The sequence below is a fragment of the Saccostrea echinata genome, unplaced genomic scaffold (genome assembly GCF_033153115.1).
Source record: "Saccostrea echinata isolate AGI-Se365-2 ecotype Australia unplaced genomic scaffold, CSIRO_AGI_Sech_v1 ptg000054l, whole genome shotgun sequence".
In the NCBI taxonomy this organism is placed as follows: Eukaryota; Metazoa; Mollusca; class Bivalvia; order Ostreida; family Ostreidae; genus Saccostrea; species Saccostrea echinata.
The window spans coordinates 68,410,503-68,435,158 of NW_026889803.1; the positions used below are offsets into that span (position 1 = coordinate 68,410,503).

At 35.4% G+C, this 24,656-nt stretch overlaps 2 protein-coding genes across 4 annotated transcripts; one reads left to right on the plus strand and one right to left on the minus strand.

Moving 5' to 3' along the window:
• Positions 1–326: 326 nt before the first annotated feature.
• Positions 327–24,374, plus strand: LOC133172191 (anoctamin-10-like). Of its 3 annotated transcripts, none has more exons than XM_061307037.1 (13): positions 327–378; positions 7,099–7,325; positions 11,084–11,219; positions 11,407–11,544; positions 11,672–11,794; positions 12,806–13,378; positions 13,654–13,709; positions 15,253–15,327; positions 17,148–17,357; positions 19,107–19,298; positions 21,660–21,794; positions 22,066–22,182; positions 23,880–24,374. In XM_061307037.1, the coding sequence occupies exons 2-13, from the start codon at positions 7,113–7,115 to the stop codon at positions 23,946–23,948; spliced, it is 2,037 nt and encodes a 678-aa protein (XP_061163021.1). In that variant the 5' UTR covers positions 327–378; positions 7,099–7,112; the 3' UTR covers positions 23,949–24,374. The 3 variants fall into 3 exon arrangements, with proteins under 3 accessions (XP_061163021.1, XP_061163020.1, XP_061163019.1); XM_061307036.1 differs by lacking the exon at positions 327–378 and adding an exon at positions 6,436–6,562 and having other exon boundaries at positions 7,099–7,313; XM_061307035.1 differs by lacking the exon at positions 327–378 and adding an exon at positions 6,440–6,562.
• Positions 1,931–6,421, minus strand: LOC133172192 (carboxypeptidase N subunit 2-like). Its single transcript, XM_061307039.1, has 2 exons — positions 6,303–6,421; positions 1,931–5,388 (listed from the first exon to the last, which is right to left on the minus strand). The coding sequence occupies exon 2, from the start codon at positions 5,378–5,380 to the stop codon at positions 3,581–3,583; it is 1,800 nt and encodes a 599-aa protein (XP_061163023.1). The 5' UTR covers positions 5,381–5,388; positions 6,303–6,421; the 3' UTR covers positions 1,931–3,580.
• Positions 24,375–24,656: the final 282 nt, after the last annotated feature.

The window sequence follows — 24,656 nt, forward strand, 5'->3', positions numbered from 1 at the left end:
AATGCAAACCGATGGAATATTGATCTATTCAAGGGTGGATCAAGATAATTTTCACCTGGTGGGTGGGGAGTCGCATGGTAAAATAGATAAAAAGATATACTAGTAGACATATATCACCAACTTGTTTTATTGGGTCGCAATAGCGAATTCTTTTTAATGATTATTTTTATCGATCACACATCATATATTTTAAATAAAGCTCGATGGAGGGGTCATTTAGGTCCACCCCCTTAACATTTTAGTTCGTGTGGACAGTGCTAATTAAAAAGGGTCGGGCTCGCGATACAAGATGGATGGATGTTGATGGTAATTTAGGAACAAAACTGAGCATACATAAAGTTATCTGACCAAATTTCAAGAAAAAGACTTCAAAAGTAGGTTAGTAATTCAAATTATGAAAAAAAAAATAATGGTTCCAAAATTTCATGGTTGTTCACACTCATCATGCTCACTGCATCAGTTAATGGCACCTAGAGAAACACTAAAGTTTGAAGAGGGTGTGATCAAAATAAATATATGTATGGTAATTTACATATACTTGTACAAGTTCACAAAGGTCTAGAACGATTTTTAAAATATTTTTCTCATTGGATGGGACATAACAGCTTTATAACCTAGGGAATGGAAACCTTTGGAATAAGTATGAAGCTGGTCAGCATAGATATTGGGAAACTGTGTAACCTGACAGGCTCACTAATATAAAGTTATCAATAGATCTTAATGCAAGTTTAACAGCTTTACCCTGGGCTGTTATTCAAAGAGAATTTGAATTTGATTAATCTCTGAAATATCTGAGCACATGAGCACTTAGAGTAATTACTTTAATTAAAATATTTTAAGTTTATAAGTTCTTTGTGAAATGAAAATTATGATAGTGGTTCAGAAATGAGAGCATGTATTATATATGACTTTTAAGGGTTGATATTATGGTGGTCAGGCAGATTCAATTGCCGGTGGCCAAATAGTTCAAATCATTGACTAGTGATTCTGTGGTTTAAATCCTGATCTGGCCTCATTTTTCTCCTTTTCTGTGTGGCGGTCAGACAGGTTCAGTTGCCGGTGGCCAGATAGCTTTTTTTTCTCCTCTCCTGTTACATTTGGTGCCATGACATGCCCTTGAAGTGACAGGGAAGAGACTGGGTTGGTGTCTTCATGGGCCAAAGACCTTTAAGGAGGAAGAAATGTGGCGGTCAGACAGATTCGATCGCTGGTGGCCAGATAGCTCAGTTGGTAGAGCACCTGACTTGAGATTCAGGGGTCCTGGGTTTGAATTTTGGTCTGGTCCATCACATTTTTCTCCTTTCCTGTTACATTTGGTGCCTTGCCATTCCCTGGAAGTGACAGGTGAAAGACCTGCTAGGGAAGAGCCTGAATTGGTGTCTTCAGGGGGGCCAAAGACCTTAAAAGAGGAAGGAATGTGGTGGTCAGACGGTGGCCAGATAGCTCAGTTGGTAGAGTACCTGACTGGAGATTCAGGGGGCCTGGGTTTGAATCCCGGTCTGGTCCGTCATTCTCCTCTCCTTTACACCTGTTACATTTGGTGCCATGACATGCCCAGGAAAGTCAGGTGAAAGTCCTGCCAGGGAAGAGCCTGAGTTAGTGTCTTGGGAGCAAAGAGGAATGGGGCAGTCAGGTAGATTGGATCACTGGTGACCACATAGCTCAATAAAGCACCTGACTAGTGATTCAGGGAGCCCTGGTTCAATCCTGGTGTGGTCTGTCGCATTTTTTCCCACAATGGTCACAATAACAAACCCATCAATGATGGCCTTACTTTGCCCTATAGTGATTTGTGCAATAGTTGAAAGTACAAAAAGACTTTTTATTATATATGTGATTTATCTCAAAATGGAATTTCATGTAAACTGAATCTTAAAAGTATTTTTTTTTTGTAACATTTACAGAAGACATTTTTTTAATGACTGTGGTGTAAAGCATATGAATTAAGCTGTCTTTATTTTCTTTCCAAGACAGAAATACATTACTTATCCAGTAATTCATTTTTCAGGAACTGAACCACAAATTGCTTGTTAGTACATGTACATGTATTGTGTTACTTATCAACAATTTATAAAATTTACTGTGTATCTATTCATTTGGAAATAAAATCCTTCAGTCTTAATAAAATATATTTCATATAAATAATACATTGTGTAATATAATCACCACCTTTCTTCTTACATTCAGATTAAATTAATTTTAGATGACATGGTATAAGAGTATATGAAGTTGTCTTGTAAGGCCAAACAAAAAAATATGTGTGGTTCCGGTTACACCTCCAAAAAAATTAGGGTAGGTAGGTAGGGATTTTTTTTTTTTTTTTTTTTTTTTTTTTTTTTTTAAACAAAATGATTTTTTTAATTTTCTAAATAATGCCTATTACTGTTTTGCAAATGACATTTAGATGTGGTGTGATAATATAAACTGTATTGGTAGGGGACACGGTCACACCTACGTGCTAGCTTGCTTTGGATTTAACACTATTAAACACTTGCACAATGTTGTGCAAGGAGGCCATCATTGCTAAAACTTAAACCAGAGCCATTGATGGAAATCGGGGAAAATTACGGAAAAAATATGAAAATTGCCAAAAAAAAGTTTAGGGTCGGGGGTATAAAATAGGGATGGTCGGGTAACCGGAACCACACATATTTTTTTATTTGGCCTAAGACATAATTAGTATGTTTCTGATACACACTTATTACTGCATGTAAACAACTGGTAAATATAGCTCAGTCTGTTATAAAAAATACATTCAGGTATAAAGTACAAAAAAGATTCTGATTTCTCTACTGAGCTAATGATAAAACAGATCTCTCAGAGACCTATCCTAAAACTAAGACATCACATTTACGGCAAGCATGACTGCCATCCAAGTCTAATTACACTATTATGCTCTAAATAAGTTATATATTACATTATTATACCCATTCTGAGCACATTTTCTTGTTTAAATGGACTCTGTTCTTATGACACTCTCAGTCTTTTTGATACTACTGTAAATTTACACATACATGTAATAGTAACTACTGCTCGTATTGTTTATCTGAATCAGTTTGAGTTAAATTATGTAGAAAGAACTGGCCTGTTTTGATTTATAATCCACATAACCATAAACGTGTTAAAACCTACATCAAATAATTTTAACAAGACTCAATCATACAAACTCTAACAATGAGCTAGCTTTGTTAATTTCGAGATTAAATCATTTACAAATTGGTCTTCCAATGTTTAAAAGAACTATAACCGTAAATTCAGGAAAACTATTTAAAAAAAAAAAAACCAGTTTAATATTACTTAATTTGTTTTTGGTAAGATATTCAAATATCCAAATCAACATACTAACTGGTCTGGAATTCCTACCCCATTTATGAAATAAATAGTTTCAATCTTATTAATACTGATAAACTTTGTGTCTGAGGAACACCAGGATTGGAAAATGATTCAAAACGAGACTTTTAACAATATGTCCAATTACACAGCTGTTTTTCTGATGCTACAAACATAATGCTATGGCTTATTGCTATAGTTTGTGATGATTAATGATTTCTTGGTTATGAGAACAATAATTAATGATTGGTCAGATAGCTGTCTCTCTTCCTATTGGATAACTGTAAGCAGAACTAGCCAATGAGGGATTAGAGCCACTGTAAGTAGTCCTAAATGTATCCCTACGCATTCTCTCGGGTGGATTGGACATTGCACTAGGATCAGTAGACACCATTGTCTGAAAGAAGTGTCTCACAACAAAGCTTTTGTCTGACTGGATAGACACTTGATCTCCATCACTGAAAGGCTTGACCTGAGGTTTAGATGATTTCTCGAATTCTTCATTATGGCTGGTGACATCAGAAGCAGGTGATTTACAGAGGTGAAACTGTCCTCCTGGTTTATTGTTTTTCCTCCTTCGACAGATAATGAAGATAATGATGGCCACAAGCAGACACAGGAGAACTGCTCCGACGGCGAGTCCCACAGCCAGTCCCGTATCCGCGGAGGCCACTTGTTCCATGGGTTTACATGTGTTGATTTCATCTGCAGTCAGGTCTGTGATTGGACGCTGGGTTAAAGATAGCGGTGACATGCACAGAGGGGCCTGACATTCTACAGGAAATTGTACAGGGTTACAACTACGCGTCCAGAATCGCTCAAGCCACTGCTTCAGGGGAGCAATACGGCAGTCACAGTGCCAGGGGTTCTCATAAATATAAAACTTACTTATCATTGTTAAACGATCTAGCAGACCTTGCGGAAGAAAAGGGAGAGAATTTCGGGAAATGTCCAATTGAAACAGGTAGATTTCCTTGAACTGGTCCTCACTCAAACTATTAAGTGCACACGCAGAAAGGTTCAGCTCACGCAGAGAAAAAATACCGCGAAATAATTCTCGTGGGAAAGTACCGATGGGATTCTGAGCCAGATTGAGACTGTTGAGTGATTTTATTTGCTTGAACGCAGACTCACCAACATTTATGATTGCATTGTTTGAGAGATTCAGATGTTGCACACTTGATCCACTGAACAAGATGTTAGTCACTTGATCTAGCCTGTTTGAAGCTAAATCTAATGTATCTAGATTCATATTTGAAAACTGTCCATCTGCCAGACGAGTAAATCCATTTCTATCCAAGAAAAGAAAACGGAGTTGAGGAAAGGCTTGGCGAAGTTGAGAATTTGAAGGCAATTTAGTTATGGCATTTTCTCCCAAATCAAGTAATTTCAGTTGTCGAAGAGAAAGAAGCATGCCCATTGTGTTTAGTTCACAGCCCCTCATATACAGAGTCTGAAGGGAGCTAGACAATCCGCTGAAGGAGTTCACTGTCAAACTCTGGAATTCGTTCCCATCCAGCTGAAGGTATTGTAACTGTTTCTGAGCACTGAAGGCACCACTGCGTATGGCTGTCAGTGAGTTTCTGTTGATATAAAGCATTTGAAGTCGGTCAACAGAATAAAATACTTCGTCAATATTTTGTATGCCATTATGTGACAAGTCTAACTTTGTCAGCTGGGTCAATCCTCGGAAGGCATTTTTTGATATTGTACGCAAATTATTGCGAGTAAGGTTTAATGTTTGAAGATTTCTCAATGAAGAAAAAGTCCCATCATCTATCCTTTGAATGTAACTGTTGTAGATCTTAAGATTATTGATCACACTATAAGATGTGTTGAAGTCTAACGAGGTCAAAGAGGATGAGGTCGTTTGTTTGACCTCTAGTCTCATGGTCCCTGGTGGAAGGTTGCTCATCACATCATTCATTGCAACTTGCTGACATCTGACTTCGGACCACCGTGAACAGTCACAGTACTGTGGACAAGGGTAGACAAGTTGTACGCATACTGACAAGATGAACAGGATCTCATATGTATTTCTGCAATTCATGGCTGAACCTGGAAATACATGTATCGTGTATACGATATTTTTTCAATAATGGGACCAATTTAATCAAATTGCATCCTGTTACCTATAATATATAGACTCCTAGTGCCTGGTGGCACATAGGGCCTCCACAGAGAATCAAATAACATTAAAAATAACACACACCCACACCCCCCCCCCCCCAAAAAAAATCAAGAGCAATAATAAAAGATTGGAGCATTTGATTAGCATGCAAAATGTTGGGACCAATTCCCCAAATGGGATATAATAGGTTGTTTGGGATATAATAAATTTACCGTGCAGAAAATAAAACATTTTATTTTGCCTATAAATATTGTAAATCTGCATCATTCAATGCAATAACTTTTGGAAAGCAAGTTTTTCTATAACCCAACAGTTTATGAGATTGAAAATGTTAAGAATCTTCTGAGGGATCAGTCTCCTACACAGTGAGGATATAGAGAAAAAAAAGTTAACCAAAAGGTTGTTGGTTTTGATTGCAGCCAAGTAAGACTCATAAAAAAAATTTCAATATCTTAATAAATACTTTTTGCTTAAAATTACTGAAATACTGACCTATGGCACCATCCATAGGAAAACTGTCTTGAGATGTATGCAGTTTGGTTGTAGGTCACTTGCAATAGCTATACAGCTAAAAAAAAAAAAAATTCATTTCTTGCTCTACTAATTTATATCTCAATTGGGATATTATATCCGAAATTGTGTTTTATATCCCTTTGAGCAATTTTCTCCACATGTACAAGTAAAGAGAAAATGTATGATCCGCCACCAGGCAATTTGACCTATGTACACATATACTCTTTTTTAAATTTTGGTTTTGTTATAATTATTTTCAATTTTGGTATTATATCTTAACTATGCTTATTAAATTGAAGGAAAATATAACGTGTGTGTTTATATATACCTTTTGTGTACCTGTCCGAAATCACAGGTGCGAAACAGGTGCGCTTAAGTATCAAGGCATCATTTCAACATTTTTTTTATCTTTGAAAATTCACTTGCTTCTCTACATGGACAAAGTTTTTAATTTTTCGTAGACTTCCGCCTCACCGATTTATCGTTTTTCATCATCATGTCTGTTCGTCCGTTTTGTGACATCCGCCATCTTTTAAAATGCACAGTCACGGTCGAGTGAGCCAAGAATGAACTCGAGCGATGTGAAAGGTAATGTTGACAAGTATTTTGTCAGGGACAGTAGGACAGGTGTCTTAAAATACCGACATCGTGAGAGGTTTGTCAAAATGCAGAATCCCACTTGATAAGTTGTATCTTATGAATGAAAACCAATTTATCGTTTGTTTATAAATGCACACGATCACCTATGTTTTTAAAAAAGATTCCTGTGATCGACGTAACTTCATTAGAAGTGAATCATGTGTGAAAGTGTAGGCGAATGGTGAACCCCGCCCATTTCCCCAAATTTTCAGAATTCCCCACTGTATAATGCATTGTAAAAACTTAACACTTGCAATATATTCATACATTCAACTGATTTATATGTGCAATTGTTTAGCTAAAAAAAGGAAAAGGGGGGGGGGGGGGGGGTGTAGCCATATAATACTTTGCAATGGCAAACATAAGCATTGGGACTGTTATAGGCTAGAAATATGTACATGTAGCATGTATACAGTTTACTGAAACTTCTGAATGTGACAAGTTGTTTTGTGTGTGCATAAGAGAATAATGTAGAATTGATTCAGTTTCAGTGTCCGTCATGGAAGAAGAGGAGTCCCACGGGTTACAGAATGTATTTCGTCATAAAACCCCCACCCCCTTCCAGCCCTTGGTTGTGTTGGAGTTTGCTACGGGAGCTAAACAACCAGCCATAGAGTGGATGATATCTAAGCTACAGATGCCTGAGGCAGCGGGTGGGGCTGACCTGGAGGTCAGTGCCATGGTGATGACCTACAAACAAGTAAGTCAAAAGGTCAAGGTCATTCAGACTGAAATTTTTTTAAAGTATTACTGTTTTCTAAACCATACATTAACTTTATTAAATTGATCAAAGGTTTCACAAATGAATGGCATATACATGATAACAATTTGCTGATGCATACTTATCTTAGCAGGCACCATCGGTGAGTAGAGCATGACTGCATAAGCCATCAGATACATTGTATTCCTTGCCAATCTGTTGTATAGATCATTTACTCAATAGAATTATGTATTTTAAATAGTTTTCATTCACACATTGTGAATTAAATTGTGGTACAACATTTATTTGACTGAGGCCTACAGTACAATACACTTCTTTCTCAGTTGTTCAGGGCACTTTGTAAAACTTGGAACAATAAGAAAAGCCGATTCATCAGTGATATGTAGTTTCAGTTTGTGTTCAAAAGAAAATTAGAATGTTTTGATAAACAACTGTACAGTACTCATGAACAGTTATGTAAAAATATTATTTTAAGAGGAAGGAAGGGGTTTCGGAAAATGTATGTTGGGAAGGGGGGGGGGTTGAAAATATATGTTGGGAGGGGGGATTGAAATGTATGTTGTGGGGTTTGGTAGGGTAGGCAAATGCACAAGTGATAAATGTTCAGAGAATGGCTTAAAATTCTGACCAGTCATTCATACATGGCTATGTACGAGGGGTTATCAAAAAGTTCGTGGACTGATGCGATAAAATTATTATTATGTAGGCGTTGATTACAAAATTTGTAGGGAACATAAAACAACAAAAGTTGAAGAAGTGTTAAAAATTTCAGCTTGATATATTGATAATTTGCCAAATTATTCTTAAATAAAAAGGGCATTATATGATCACCCGGCGCTGTCGCCGTTTAGTTTCATGACGTCCGACAACGACATTATTTCTCAATGCCCGCTCTCTCTCTGCCTCAATACACTTATCTTGATGAGATTCTCTGGAGTAAAGTAAAGACCTAAACCCGTCTTGTTTTATATGACTTTACAATATCATTAACACCTGATTTCAATGCATTAATATTGTAAATATTAAACCTATTCATAGAAAAAAATCGTCGCTTGATTTTGTAAGCATAATTTTCTTGCCTGAGTTCATGTCAACCAATGATCAACGTCACTTTTCGATGTGTCTGACTTTGGACACCCTGACTACAAATCGACATTAACCGTGTGCCTCTTTTCTTGCTGAATCTGTTTTTGTATTTAAATACAAGTACTCTGGATGTATTTTATTTCTCTGTAGCCTGTTTAAACATTTTCAAGGTCTATGTCAGGTTTTCCAGGGTCTGAATCTTTATAGAATGTTGTAACATGACACCCTACCCCCTTTCGACGTCATTTTTAACCCCTTTATTGTTTGGACATTCCCTATAAAATTTACGATAATATTTCATAGAATATACAGAATGAGGTAAAAAATGCAACTTTTACGGAAAAATTGTATCATATCACATGAGTGAATTAATGGGATTTTCGGATGACAAATGTTCATATTAGAAAGAGTTTTTCTCAGTTACACTCAGGCAGAGAATACGTCATGTTCGAGGTTGCGCCGCCTTGACATACCATTGCTTGCAAAAACATTTACTATTCACTAAAAAATAATACTTATGATTTATAGTTTATTTTACAGATAGAAAAGAAGATGCTTATTTAATGTTTAAAAATTCATTGATGTATCTTAAGCGGTTTTAATTTTATGACGCTAGTCCACGAACTTTTTGATAACCCCTCGTAAACAGTAGCTTTCAGCATGTGTAGTTCCATTTAAGATTTGATTTAAGATACATGGTTTGTGTCCCACTAAAGCAAGCATAGACATACACCGTGGTGATTTTTATCACAAATAAAATATACCGAAATTAAAAAGGAAAATTCTGTGAAGTTTTCACTGATTTAGAAAAAAAATTAAGTGCAAATTCAGTTTTGATGTTACCATGGTTACAGAGTCATGACTATATAGAAATACATACATACTGACCAATAAAATTGAATTCAGAAGTAGCTGATTCCATTAAGATATATGTACAGGGATAGACATTAACTTTCAGATTCACTTGCCCTTCGGGCAAGTGATCTCAAACTTTGACTTGTCCGAATACAAAACTTGGTTGCCCAAAATTAGGAAAGAACTTACGACAAAAATTATTGATTACTGTAAACATTATGATAAGAAAAAATGTGACCAAATACACTGCTGTCAATTTGGCAATTTTAGCTACCTGAAAAAATGTCGATGCATGCTGCATTTGTACATAAATGTAAACCGCTGTACTTGTAAATTTAACCTGTTAACACACACTGCCATGCAACAATAACCCTCCGTTTCCTTTTAATAAAATTCATATTTTTAAAATTATTTTTGATAGGATCCTATTGTGATTAGTGATTTTCAGAGATAACTGTGAAGGAAACCTTAAGGAAGATACATCTTATCTTGATCAGGATACATCGTGTTACACTTTTATTCTGTGCTTGAATAGATAATCTAATTTCCTAAAATTTTGTTAGACGTATAGCATATTTACTACGAAAGAAAATAACGAACCCGATTTTTAAATGAGCAGTATAATCCAGAAACGCTACCAAGGAATTCCGAATCTAAAAACATTGTCAGTCCGGTGCGTGGCGGAAATCAAGTGTTCAATTTATTGTTTTATTTATAAATTAATACAAACTAAATAAAGAAGTACATTTGTATGAGAAAAATTCACTTGCCCGATCAGACAAGCACGTCGACAATTTCACTTGCCCGAACTGAGAATTTACTTGCCCCAGGCAATTGGACAACCGTTAATGTCGATCCCTGATGCATTTTGACATCAGTGGATAATCCCTAGCATAGGCCTATATGGATTTTTTAGTTCTATTTAGAAAAGTTTTGGATATTTTATGACAAGTTTTTCACTTCTGCAAGGCAGGATGGGTGAAAACTTGATGTAACAATTTTGAAATGTATAGAGAGGTTTTGGTTAACATTTAGATTAATCTTGGGTAACTTATTAATTCTGCATTGTATCAATGTCCTACACCAGTTTTTATACCAGTATTTTAATACTAATTAATATGAAGCATCACACTAATACATCACTTTTATGTAATTTATACCTGTATGTATATTTTTCCAAACTCTGTGGTGTTGCTGTACATGGTTATGGTTAATAATAACTATATAATTACATATTTAAAATCAATTCTTCAGTAAATTGCTCAGACAACGTAGAAGGAATGACTACTGGGTTGTCTGTGTATGCTGGTTTTTGATTTCAGTTCTTGCTCTTAAGACATTTTAGAATGGCTTCTGTAGAAGTTAACTTATCCATTGCCAAGTGAGAGTCATTCCTTTGTAAAATGAGAACATGATAACAAAGTATCTTCTTAATTAAACACTGGTCCCTCCAGGAAACCTATTCACCAGTAGATAGGGACAAACCCTCTCTATGTTAGGAAATGTACAGAGTCAGGATGGAAGAAAACAGCTAATGCTAGGGAAAGGGAGGGGGACTGTGTCTATAACTGAACTTGGCAGTGGTAGGAGATGTTATTTTAATTAATGCTTACTAAATCACTACCCCTTTCCTCGCCAAGCCCAAAGGTCTTCAGTCTTTTAGCCTGTTTTTATTTTGCTTGAGCATGTACAATCAATACTAATAACAGAGAAATCAATCAGAAGTACTTGTACTCTATGATTTTATTAGATTTGCTTGACTTTATACATGATTGGGGACATGACAATAGATCCACTCTGATTTTTAGCAAACTATGCTGTATGTTGGAGCGAAGGCGAGCCGCTTACTGACAGCTGCCGACATGACGGGTCTTTGTAAGATGTACAAAGATGGCCGTCATCGGGAATTCTCCATTGAAGACATGGACAATTTCAAGGGGATTGGTACGTAAAAGAAAAAAAGAAATATCCATCAGATGATTAGACCACATGGCATTCAAGAAATTTTCAAAGTAAACATCAAGAATAAAACATAGACAAAGAGAAGAATAGCAAGAGCACACTTGTAATATAGAAATTACTGATGTTTATGAGCGGATGAGTTACTATGGTAACATGATCTGTGTTACAGAGGACCCTGAGAGTTTCTTAACGACTGCAGAAAAACAGAAGTTGATTCTCCATGAGATTGAGGCGGTACGTGCTGGTGAGGAGGAAGATCATATCCCCGGATATGATAAAATCAAACTGTGGACAGGAAAAAGCATCTGTAAGTACATGTAGTTCATCATTACAGAAATGTGTCGCCGGTAAAACTCAGTTTGCGACCTTTAAATCGCAAATAACAATTGAGAAGATAGTTATTCCCTTATTATAATGATACTTTGACACTGTAGTGAAGAAGTACCTAAGTCGTGACATCATCACCAAGATGTACCCACTACATGAACCTGAGGAACTGAAAAAACTAGGGGCAGACTGGTATCAATTAAGTCGTGTGTTCAAGGAACAGCCAATAGGTATGTACAGTATTTAACAGGGTTAAAGTCAGGGGACAAAAAATGTTATGTCAACAAGAGACAGAATTGCTTTTGACTACCACACATAAAACCTGTTCCATGTTGTATATGAATACATGTACTTACTTTTTAAAAAAAATATTTTTGATGATAAACACAGATACATGTATTTCATGAAATTTCCAAAATGAAAAAAAGATATTTCAATTAATCCAAATTTATTTAGTTGCTCATATTCTGATAAACCATTTTTATTTTTTTAGAGAACTTTTTTTTTTAAATTTCAATTTTGTTTTATCTCATCTGTTCATAAACAAATCAGAAAAGCTAATGCCAGGGTAAAGTATTCACTGTGCATCTGTTGTACATGTAGATAAATTTTCAAATTATTATTCATTCTAGACTTTTAAACACATTCCAATGAATTTGGCACCAAGTATCCCAAACAGTATTTTATCAGCATTTGCTTTCACTGAATGGCATTGCCAGGGATAGCTGAAATAGAGTAATCTGTTTAAAATTCCTTCAGAATTCATACTCATCCTATTGGTTTTCAATTAAACTTGGTATACCAGTAAATATAGATTATTCATGCATATAAATTCGATAAACTTTAACACAAAAGGACTGTCAAGATTTATATTGTATATACATGTAATGTAATGTTTTTTGAGTTGCTTTCTAAACAAAAAAAAGAATGATAATTCTTTCAGTGCTACACATATCTACCTCAACTTTAATGAAATTTGGTACAAGGGTAGAATACACCCAGATACATAATTCTGTTCACCATATTTTAAATTTGTTCCATGGTCACTGAAATGGTAGAAGAAAACATCAGGATACAAAATTTTGTAAATTAAATCTCAAAAAGAAATGATATAGGACTATGTGCAAATTTTCTCTAGTCTTAGATTACTGTAAATTGCTATATTCTCATTAGAATCTTCTGGTAGAAGTAATTAAAATACGATTTAAAAAGCAGAGATAAAATATATTTCTTGCCTTTAGATGATATACGACACTACTTTGGAGAGAAGATAGGACTGTATTTTGCTTTCCTGGGTTACTACACCATCGCTCTGATTCCTCCAGCATTTATCGGAATCATCTACTTTATCACGTCCTGGCAGAGCATGTACAGGGAAGCCATTTTTGCCGTATTTAATCTTATCTGGGCCACCATTTTTCTGGAAGTCTGGAAGCGGTATTGCTCTGAACTGTCGTACCGCTGGGGCACAATTGACATGGTGTCCTCTACATATGATGAACCCCGCGCAAATTACTATGGAACGCTCGGTGAAAACCCTGTGACGGGTAAACCCGAACCTGTTTATCCTAAATGGAAGCGTAATGTCCGATTTTACTGCGTTACAGTTCCTGTTGTCTCGTTGGCCCTGGCAATCGCATTCTACCTCATGTTGGTGTATTTCGCCATGGAGGATTGGGCAGTGAAGAAGTATTCGTCAGAGAAATCATGGTTAAACTTCTTGGTGTTGCACCTCCCCACAGCTATCTATGCAATAGTGATTGCCATTGTGAATGCAATTTACAGGAAGTTGGCAAAGAAACTCAATGATTGGGGTAAGCCATAAAGAGTGAAACTTAACAACAGGAATTAAATTTAGCTTTATTACTTTCTTTTTGAGCAGCACTATTCTTCAGTATTTAATATTCAGGGAATGGTAGGATTTTCATGTAAATTTGAATCTGTACTACATCTGGAGACTTTCATAGGAAAGTAGGTCTAAAGTCATCAGAATTTTTCCAAGTGCAGTATTATAAATGTGATATTCCTGGCATTAGTTTCTAGTTTTTCTTCAGTGATTCCTAATTTTTTCCTAATTTTTTTGTTTTAGAAAATCATCGATTACAGTCAGCATATGATAACCATTTAATTGTCAAACTTATTCTGGTAAGTAAAGAAAATAATAATCATGTTCCTAGGTTCCTAAAATTATTTATATAAGGTAAAATTTGCTTACTTGTAACAGATTCAAGTTACTCCAAATACTGTAAACATACTTTAGCTGAATCAGGATTTTTGTAAAATACACACACAGAATTAGATTATCATAGATTATATGGATTTCCATGACTGCCGTCTTAAGTCTTATGTGCAATTTAAGTAAGCCGTGATAAATTTCTGCGTAAAACTTGTGACTGTGTATGTAGCTTAAATTAATCCCTTGCAGAAAAAAGTAATATAGTTTAATTACTCATTGATTTAATATTAAGTTTGAAGAAAAACTAAATAAATGTCCCCAGTGTCCATTCTGGCCCCCTATACATGTAGATGTACCTTTGATATTCACTTGTATTAGATTACAGAAGTTTTCCTATGATCGATTTGTTTGTGATTCCAGTTTGACTTTGTGAACTGATTACTGATTGGTTTGTGATTCCAGTTTGACTTTGTGAACTGATTACTGATTGGTTTGTGATTCCAGTTTGACTTTGTGAACTGATTACTGATTGGTTTGTGATTCCAGTTTGACTTTGTGAACTGATTACTGATTGGTTTGTGATTCCAGTTTGACTTTGTGAACTGATTACTGATTGGTTTGTGATTCCAGTTTGACTTTGTGAACTGATTACTGATTGGTTTGTGATTCCAGTTTGACTTTGTGAACTGATTACTGATTGGTTTGTGATTCCAGTTTGACTTTGTGAACTGATTACTGATCTGTTTGTGATTCCAGTTTGACTTTGTGAACTGATTACTGATCTGTTTGTGATTCCAGTTTGACTTTGTGAACTGATTACTGATTGGTTTGTGATTCCAGTTTGACTTTGTGAACTGATTACTGATTGGTTTGTGATTCCAGTTTGACTTTGTGAACTGATTACTGATCGGTTTGTGATTCCAGTTTGACTTTGTGAACTGATTACTGATTGGTTTGTGATTCCAGTTTGACTTCGTGAACTGATTACTGATTGGTTTGTGATTCCAGTTTGACTTTGTGAACTGATTACTGATCTGTTTGTGATTCCAGTTTGACTTTGTGAACTGATTACTGATTGGTTTGTGATTTCAGTTTGACTTTGTGAACTGATTACTGATTGGTTTGTGATTCCAGTTTGACTTTGTGAACTGATTACTGATTGGTTTGTGATTCCAGTTTGACTTTGTGAACTGATTACTGATTGGTTTGTGATTCCAGTTTGACTTTGTGAACTGATTACTGATTGGTTTGTGATTCCAGTTTGACTTTGTGAACTGATTACTGATTGGTTTGTGATTCCAGTTTGACTTTGTGAACTGATTACTGATCTGTTTGTGATTTCAGTTTGACTTTGTGAACTGATTACTGATTGGTTTGTTATTCCAGTTTGACTTTGTGAACTGATTACTGATTGGTTTGTTATTCCAGTTTGACTTTGTGAACTGATTACTGATTGGTTTGTTATTCCAGTTTGACTTTTTGAACTGATTACTGATTGGTTTGTTATTCCAGTTTGACTTTGTGAACTGCTTTATTTCCCTGTTTTACGTGGCCTTCTACCTCCAAGACATGGTCTTGTTACGAAGTGTAAGTATCAGATTATTATATAATTATTTTATTTCACTGTCCACATACTTCTGTGACATGGCTTTGTTATATATTGTAAGTATTTTACTTTTAAAAAAGTCGCCCACGTGGCGCAGTGGTTAGAGCGTCTGCTCTAGAGTCGCGAAGTAAGGAGTTGATCCTTACGTCGCGGGTTCGAATCCCACTGCGGGAGGTGGAGACCGGTCCTTCGGATGAGACCGTATAAACCGAGGTCCCGTGTCGCAGTAGATGCTGGCACGAAAAAGATCCCTCACTGCTCAATGGCCGTAAGTGCCGAGTATAGGACAAAATTTGCAGCTCTCCACCGGCAAGTGGTGGCGTCTCCATATGAGTGAAAAATTCTCGAGAGGGACGTTAAACAACATACAAACAAACTTTTAAAAAATCCTATATACACTGTACTATCGGGCCTTTTATCTTGTCATGTATTATAAGTAATTGTACATTTTTAAGTCCTATTTTTAGCTCACCTGAGCTGAAAGCTTTAGTGAGCTTTTCTGATCACCCGTTGTCCGTTGTCCGTCCATCTATAAATAAACTTCTTCTCAAGAACCACTGGGCCAATTTTAACCAAACTTGGTACAAAATATCCTTGGGTGAGGGGAGTTTATATTGTTAAATATTGGGCCAAGTCCCTTTACAAGGGGAGATAATCAAGAAAAGACAAAAAAGGGTGGGGTCATTAAAAAATCTTCTTCTCAAGAATCACTGGGCCAAAAAAGCTGAAACTTGTGTGGAAGCATCCTGGGGTAGTGAAGATTCTAAATTGTTCAAATCAGGACCCCCGTGTGTAGGGCGGGACCACAATAGGGAATCCAAGTTTTACATTGAAATATATAGGAAAAATCTTTAAAAATCTTCTTCTCAAGAACCACTTGGCCAGAAAAGCTGAAACTTATGTGGAAGCATCCTCGGGTAGTGTAGATTCTAAATTGTTCAAATCAGGACCCCCAGGGGTAGGGCCGGGCCACAATAGGGAATCCAAGTTTTACATTGAAATATATAGGAGAAATCTTTAAAAATCTTCTTCTCAAGAACCACTTGGCCAGAAAAGCTGAAACTTATGTGGAAGCATCCTCGGGTAGTGTAGATTCTAAATTGTTCAAATCAGGACCCCCAGGGGTAGGGCCGGGCCACAATAGGGAATCCAAGTTTTACATTGAAATATATAGGAGAAATCTTTAAAAATCTTCTTCTCAAGAACCACTTGGCCAGAAAAGCTGAAACTTACGTGGAAGCATCCTCGGGTAGTGTAGATTCTAAATTGTTCAAATCAGGACCCCCAGGGGTAGGGCCGGGCCACAATAGGGAATCCAATTTTTACATTGAAATATGTAAGAAAAATCTTTAAAAATCTTCTTCTCAAGAACGACTGGGCCAGAAAACTAAAACTCATGTGGAAGCATCCTCAAGTATTGTAGATTCTAAATTGTTCAAATCATGACCCCCGGGGAGGTAGGGAGGGGCCACAATAGGTATTAGAAGGGGGAAATCTGGAAAAGAACAGCATGACATAAGTTACTCAGGTGAGCGATGTGGCCCATGTGCCTCTTGTTAATGTTTTATGTGGCCTTTTAACTTGTCATGTATTATAAGTAATTGTACATTTTTAAGTCCTATTTTTAATGTTTTATGTGGCCTTTTAACTGTGGGACTGTCTTGTTAACAGGAGACAGATTAAACATCAACATGAATACACTATATGGTTCAGGTCAATCTTGACAGGTCTGTGTTTATTTTTAAGTTGAGTCTGATTTTATAATGCTTTTTATGTTAAATATGAATCTCATGGATTTCAGCACTTGGCCGGCTTACTCATCACTCAACAGCTGATTGGTCAGATTCAAGAGGCCATGGTGCCGTTTGTCTTCCTGAAGCGACGGAAAAAACAGGTGGATAAAATGATGAAGAAACAGGACACTCTGCAGAAGGTGGAATACTTCAATGGTGAAGTCGACGAGGAGGTTCAGAAACAGGCAGGGATCGAGAGTGAAATGGAGGAGTACTTGGTATGTATAGATGTGCAGAAACCGGGGTTGGGGGTGGGGGGTATACAGTATATATAAAGGTTCAGAAACAGGTGGGGATCGAGAGTGAAATGGAGGAGTACATGGTATGTATAGATGTGCAGAACGGGGGGAGGGGGATATACAGTATGTATAGAGGTTCACAAACAGGCGGGGATCAAGAGTTAAATGGAAGAATACATGGTATGTCAGAATGGAGAAATTCAGGGGCTCCATTGTAATATTCTCAGGCAGTTACACCTTTTATTAATAGTGCATAAAAGAGTTTTTCTAGAATTTCAATCAAAGAATGAGTGCACTTTAGTACGTCATTTGGAACCTTTTCGGCTAACCATTTTAAGCTTTACGTTACAATACTGTAGATTCCTTATTTTTCGCGAGTACTTATTATCGCGAAATGGCTCTTTCACGTCAAATCACGAGAACAATAATTCGCGAGTGGACGGTTGATCAAGGGATTTTACATTGATTTCAGCACCATAAAAATAAAAGCGAGAAATTTTATTTCGCGAGTGGTGCTTCTCGCGTAATTACGCGATAATTAATTCCTCGTGTATATTTAGGAATCTACAGTATATCGCTTAATTAATCTATGATTATTGTGCAAGCATATTCTTTTGATATTTATTCCTTGAATTTTTTGTCATACATATTTCTATAATTACAGACAATGTCATTGAAAAGAACATGTACAAGCCTTAAATTCCGGAAATTTGAACGAGACCACTTTCGAATTTAAGGTGTCCGCAAATAGGCGGAGACGTTTAAATCACATGGATGTGGAATGTAAACATTAGCACATATGATTTTTTTTGCACTGCGAATTTAAATGGAGAAAAGAGAGATTGTGTAGTTTCATGGTACACAAATAATAAATGATTCTAGTGTTTAGGGATGGGGAAGCTGTCTCGCCCTGCAGACCATTATACAGAGGCGACATGAGCCTGTACATGTACTTACTAAACACACTGTCAATACCAGAATTCTTTCAAAACACCCCTAATGAAAAATACAAAGTAAAATAAGAGACATATAATCTTCAAACCCTATTAAAATTTGGGCAAAAATCCTCCATAGTTTGAAGTTGGAAGTACGATAGATACTGTCACAATAGAAACTTTCAATGACAAACACAATGAAATGTTCAATGAAAGCCTTAGCGTATCGTACAGTGGAATGTCACGTGAGTAAAGTGATTATAATATCAATCGTTGACACTCGGCGAACTGTTAATTTAGTGGCTAATTCGACAGTAGTTTGGAGACTTTTTCAAAAAATTACATATGAGCCGCAATTTGTCCAACATTGTCCTTTGGATATGTTGAAGTTTAAATTAAAAAACACATTCTGTGCAAATGAGACCAATGGACAAGTTGCGGCTCGATGTAAACAATGTCGTTGAAAACTGGTATGCATATGAATAACAATAGAAATGTGACAAAACTGTTAGACCCCCGTCTCAAAAGCTAGTGTCGCTCGGCATTATTTAATACTTTCGTGTAATATAATATACCAAAACCAGCTCATTGTTTAATACCTATAAAACATAAAGTTTATGAACTTCGGAATTTTATTTTGCGCAAAACACCGGGACCCAACTCTCATAGCTTAAGTGCACTCATCCTTTCACATGATATTTGCTTTAATTGTCATGAAAATTAACTCAACTGTTCAATCTACATCTATGGATGTCATTAAAGATCATTAAAAACTATTTTTTCTGTTTTCCAGGGTACAATGGATGATTATTTAGAGATGTTTCTACAGTTTGGTTACGTGTTTCTCTTCTCCTCGGCCTTCCCTCTGGCCGCTTTGTGGGCATTTCTAAACAACATCACAGAAATTCGCTCGGATGCGTTCAAGATGGTCAAAGTCTTTCAAAGACCCTTTGCAGAGTCTGCCTCTAGTATTGGAGCCTGGCAGGTTTGTGGACAAAATGAAAGATTTATCAAGTGAACTTAAAAAATTATTGATGTCTAAATGTAGATTTATGTAAGACTTGTCATAACAATATTTCTTCATTTATGATGGAAATGAATAAACAGCAGAATGATGATGTAATTTTGCATTTAAATTAATTTTAGTGATTAAGTGTAGAAACATGATGGTTACAGCATGCCATGAAAGTCATAAATAACTGCATCCTAACCAATAATACCCTGAAAGCTGGGGACCATAATTCTATCAATTTGCTTGTTACAGTGTAATTACAAAGTGATTACAATAGGTAGACATTAACTGTGTAAAAAAGAAAAACAGGGTATTTGTTAGCTAATTAGCATGTGTCTCAAGGCATGATCTTGGGACACTGATATGGCATGCAGTTTTACGGCAATTATCATTTTTCAAAAATGAAAATACACTGATTATTTTTATTTATATTTTAAAAGTTGCACAAAATTGATAAATAAATAAGTCTGTCAAATATATGCACTCAATTTAAATTCTGCATGAATGCAAATTGATCATCACATTATTTAGCAATGAATGTGTCTTGCTATTGACTACATTAATGAACTTTAGTCGACGGGGTGAAATTCTGTGGATTTTTTGTGACTGTGGAGTTAACGTAAATAAGCCCCTCTATTAAAAAGGAAATCTACAGTAGTTTTATGATGATTTTAGGTTGCCTTTGAGTTCATTATACTAGTTAAGATTTAATTTCAAATGCCTTTGACTTTGTATAATGGATGACGTGACTTTAAATTTTCATTGTAATTTTAGGTTGCTTTTGAGTTAGTATAATTATGGATGACGTGACTTTAAATTTTTATCGTAATTTTAGGTTGCCTTTGAGTTAGCATTAGGTGACTTAGTATTAGTGACTTTTATTCCTTGTAATTTTAGGTTGCCTTTGAGTTTGTGTAATGGATGATGTGACTTTTATTCATTGTAATTTTAGGTTGCTTTTGAGTTAGTATTAGGTGACTTAGTATTAGTGACTTTTATTATGCCCTGCCATGAATATGGCCGGGGCATATAGTGTTTGTCATGTCCGTCTTCCGTCCTTCCGTCCTTCTGTCCTTCCGTCTGTCCTTCCGTCACACTTTGCGTTTAGCTCTGTTCAAAGCTCAGTTTCAAAGAAACTATCCAAGATATTTTTATCAAACTTCATACGCTGATAGATATTGATGAGAGCTATGCAACTGCATCAACATTTTTTGACCTTGACCTTTCCTTTGACCTTGACCTCACTTTTCTTAAATTAGTGTTTAGCTCAGTTTTAAAGATACCATTCAAGATAGTGTTATCAAACTTCATATGCTGATACATACTGATGAGAGCTATTCAACTGCATCAACATTTTTTGACCTTGACCTTTCTTTTGACCTCGACCTCACTTTTCTTAAATTAGTGTTTAGCTCAGTTTTAAAGATACCATTCAAGATAGTGTAATCAAACTTCATATGTTGATACATACTGATGTAAGTTATTCAACTGCATCAACATTTTTTTACCTTGACCTTTCTTTTGACCTTGACCTCACTTTTCTTAAATTAGTGTTTAGCTCAGTTTTAATGAAACCATTCAAGATATTTTTAACAAACTTCATATGCTGATACATACTGATGAGAGCTATTCAACTGCATCAATATTTTTTACCTTGACCTTTCCTTTGACCTTGACCTCACTTTTCTTAAATAAGTTTTAGCTCAGTTTTAAAGATACCATTCAAGATAGTGTTATCAAACTTCATATGCTGATACGTACTGATGAGAGCTATTCAACTGCATCAATATTTTTTGACTGTGACCTTTCCTTTGACCTTGATCTCACTTTTCTGCAATAAGTGTTTAGCTCAGTTTTAAAACCATTCATAATATTTTTATCAAACTTCATATGCTAATACATACTGATGTAACCTTTCAACTGCATAAACAATTTTAGACCTTGACCTTTCATTTGACCTTGACCTCACTTTTCTTAAATTTGTCAAACTTCATATGCTGATACATACTAATGTAAGCTATTCAACTGCATCAATATTTTTTCACCTTGACCTTTCCTTTGACCTTGACCTCACTTTTCTCAATTTGTGTTAAAATGTTGCATTACTAATATACCCTCGGTGGGGCATTCATGTCCTATGGACATATTTCTAGTTCCTTGTAATTTTAGGTTGCCTTTGAGTTTGTGTAACGGATGATGCGACTTTTATTCATCGTAATTTTAGGTTGCTTTTGAGTTAGGATTAGGGATGACGTGACTTTTATTCATTGTAATTGTAGGTTGCTTTTGAGTTAGTATAATGGATGACGTGAGTTTTATTTATTGTAATTGTAGGTTGCCTTTGAGTTAATCAGCATTATGGCAGTTATGACAAACTGTGCTTTGATCGGGATGAACCCAGAGGTCAAAAAACTCTTGCCAACCGACATAACGCCAGTCAACCTAGTCCTCATATTTGTTGCGGTGGAGGTTTGTTAATCTAAATAATCAAGGCAGACTACCTAGTCCTTATATTTGTTGCAGTGGAGGTTAATAAAATGTAAAATTTCATCAATCAACACTGCATAATTTTTAAAGCAGTGAAGTTGCATTGTATGTTAAACTTACTGAAAGTCCATTTACATCATAATATGTATTTTTACGGTTATGATAAACTACATTGTGATTTATATGGGAGGTTTACCGAGAATTACATAGTTATTAAGAAGTGTCTTAACGATTCCTCGTTTTTGTGTTGTAGCACATTATTCTGGCTATTAAGGTTGCTGTAGCCGTCCTAATACCAGACCAGCCAAAATGGGTGGAGATTGAACTTGCCAAAACAGCGTATCAGTCCAAGCTAGCACTCCAAGAAAAGGTCAGTGAAACTAGTTTTAAGTAGGTATACCATGGTAGTCACTGTCAAAAATGTGAGTGGTAATAGCTCTTAGAGCCATCGACTATGTGATGACTTTTTATAAAAAATTTAATGAAAATACCCTAATTGTACATTCAAGGTAGTTCAAATAATTTCCACTAAAGGATTAAATGAATCAGAAGGGGGTACAAAATTGTATACATTTCATGGGAAAGGACTATGAAAATGGTTCTCATTTTACAAAGAAATTTGTAGAAAATTCCTCTTTTCGAAAGGGCTTAAAATTATCCGTATTGGCAATCATTTTACTATTATGGGACCACAAAATGGAGTCCAAATCTTGACAGAAATATGTACAGGACAAACCTTGAAAATTTTCTTTAAAAAAGGAATGCAGTGCTACAGATTGTCAAAGTTGATGAGATCCACATTTGTCAACACACTTTTTAGAGATTTTTTTTTTTTTTTTTTTTTTAAATAGAAGTGAATAATGTTAAGCTATGTAAGAAAATTTATTGAATAATGTTATGCTATAAAAGGAAGTCAAAGAAGTAAAATTTTAATGGCATGTTTGAATCACAGTTCTCCTCATGCTAAAATAATTTGAAATCAGTGGATATATATGTATGCTAGTTACAGTAACTTAGAGAAACATGAGAATTTAAATAGAATTGTTTACATTACACAGCACTACCAAATAGGTGTGTCATAGGTAAGAAAGATATATATGTATCAAAAGTAAGACACATCTAAATGTATCAAAGTACCGTACACAAAGCAGTAACTAGTGCACATTCCTCTGCACTGTTAAACACCATAAGCCAATCTATATATACCTCAAAACAGGAGTATAATCTTGTCACTATTCAACATATTTTTATAATACGGTGTATTAAAGCAATATGAATAATTTATTTTTCAAGTTTCACAGTATCTTAGATATGGGGATATGTAGCATCTATTTTTGGTGCAATGTAGAAGAAAAAAAAATATGTGTGTTCAACTAGAAGTCTGGTGCAGATGAAATAACTTTTTCTTATCCAATTGTATCCATTTAGATGTTCTTGATCTGTTTTTAGTCAAATGCAGAAAAAAAAGTGTTATTTCACCTGCATCATTCAAGTGAAAATAAATTATTGTTATACCTTTAAAAATTGTTTCAGATATAAATCTATGCTTAAAAAAGATTAACACAGTATTTCTCTAAGGGACGTTAAACAGCAAACACCCCCCCAGAAAAACCATTGAAACCAGCACAAGATACATTATGATAAAAAAGTAAAAGGTATAACAAAACATTTATTGACTTTGTTCTCCTGCAACCTGTGACATGCGTTTTGGTGAACCCTTGAACCAAACTGTTTGCCTTTGGCTTAATAGCCTCAGGCAACGTAATATCCTCAGGCAACCTAATAGCCTCAGGCAACCTAATAGCCTCAGGCAACCTAATAGCCTCAGGCAACGTAATATCCTCAGGCAACCTAATAGCCTCAGGCAACCTAATAGCCTCAGGCAACCTAATAGCCTCAGGCAAACAGTTTGGTTCTTGGGTCTGACAAAAGGCATGTTGATGGAGAACACCGTCAATGAATATTTAGTATGAATTCTACAATATTGGATTTCAGCCAATCAAAGAGCTAGGAATTATTCAATCATACAAAAAAAAGGGTTTTTTTTATAATTTATTTATGTTGCAGCACCTGAACAAAACTTTAGCAGACAAGGAAAAGATTGATGCTGTTCTAAAAGGAAAGAAACAAAGTTAATTTAATAATCCTAAAATGAATGAATTTCAAGAAAAGACAACTCTAGAAATCACAGTGAACTGGCATTCTTTATGATACCTGCTGTTATAACTTTTACAATGTCATTTCTGAAGAATTGTCAGGTATTTGCAATTTATGAAGCTGATAACATTCTCTTTCTGTTGATGTACTGTTTTATGTAATCACTTCTGCTTTTACAATCTCATTTCTCCAGATTTGTTAAAAACTTATAATTGGGATAATCCAATGGCAGCTCAAACATATCTAGATTGTCCATCTCTGTCAACAGGGTAAACTGGTCATATCTAGTCTAGTAATAATTACAGTAAAACTCTTAGTAGATATAGCGAAGTTTTTCGGGGTCCCGGGCAAAATTCTTAATAATTCTTTGTAAAATTTTACGGTTATAACGAACTCTGATATAACAAATTTGGGTGAATTCAAAAAAAATGACCACCAAACTGAATTTTTTTGGCAAAATTCAACTACTTATAACATATTTTTCACTTATATCATCATATTGCAAATGCATTCTAGTTTGAAATCCTGAAGTGGCAATAGAATAGACAATTGGATTAAAAAGTTTCAGAATTTTTATGAGTAAAATTTCTTTTGAAAAAATAAAATATCATTACACCTTAAAAGACTTTCTAAAATACATAATCACAAGAAATTATAGTTTTTTATGCTTCAAAATGGTAAAAGGGG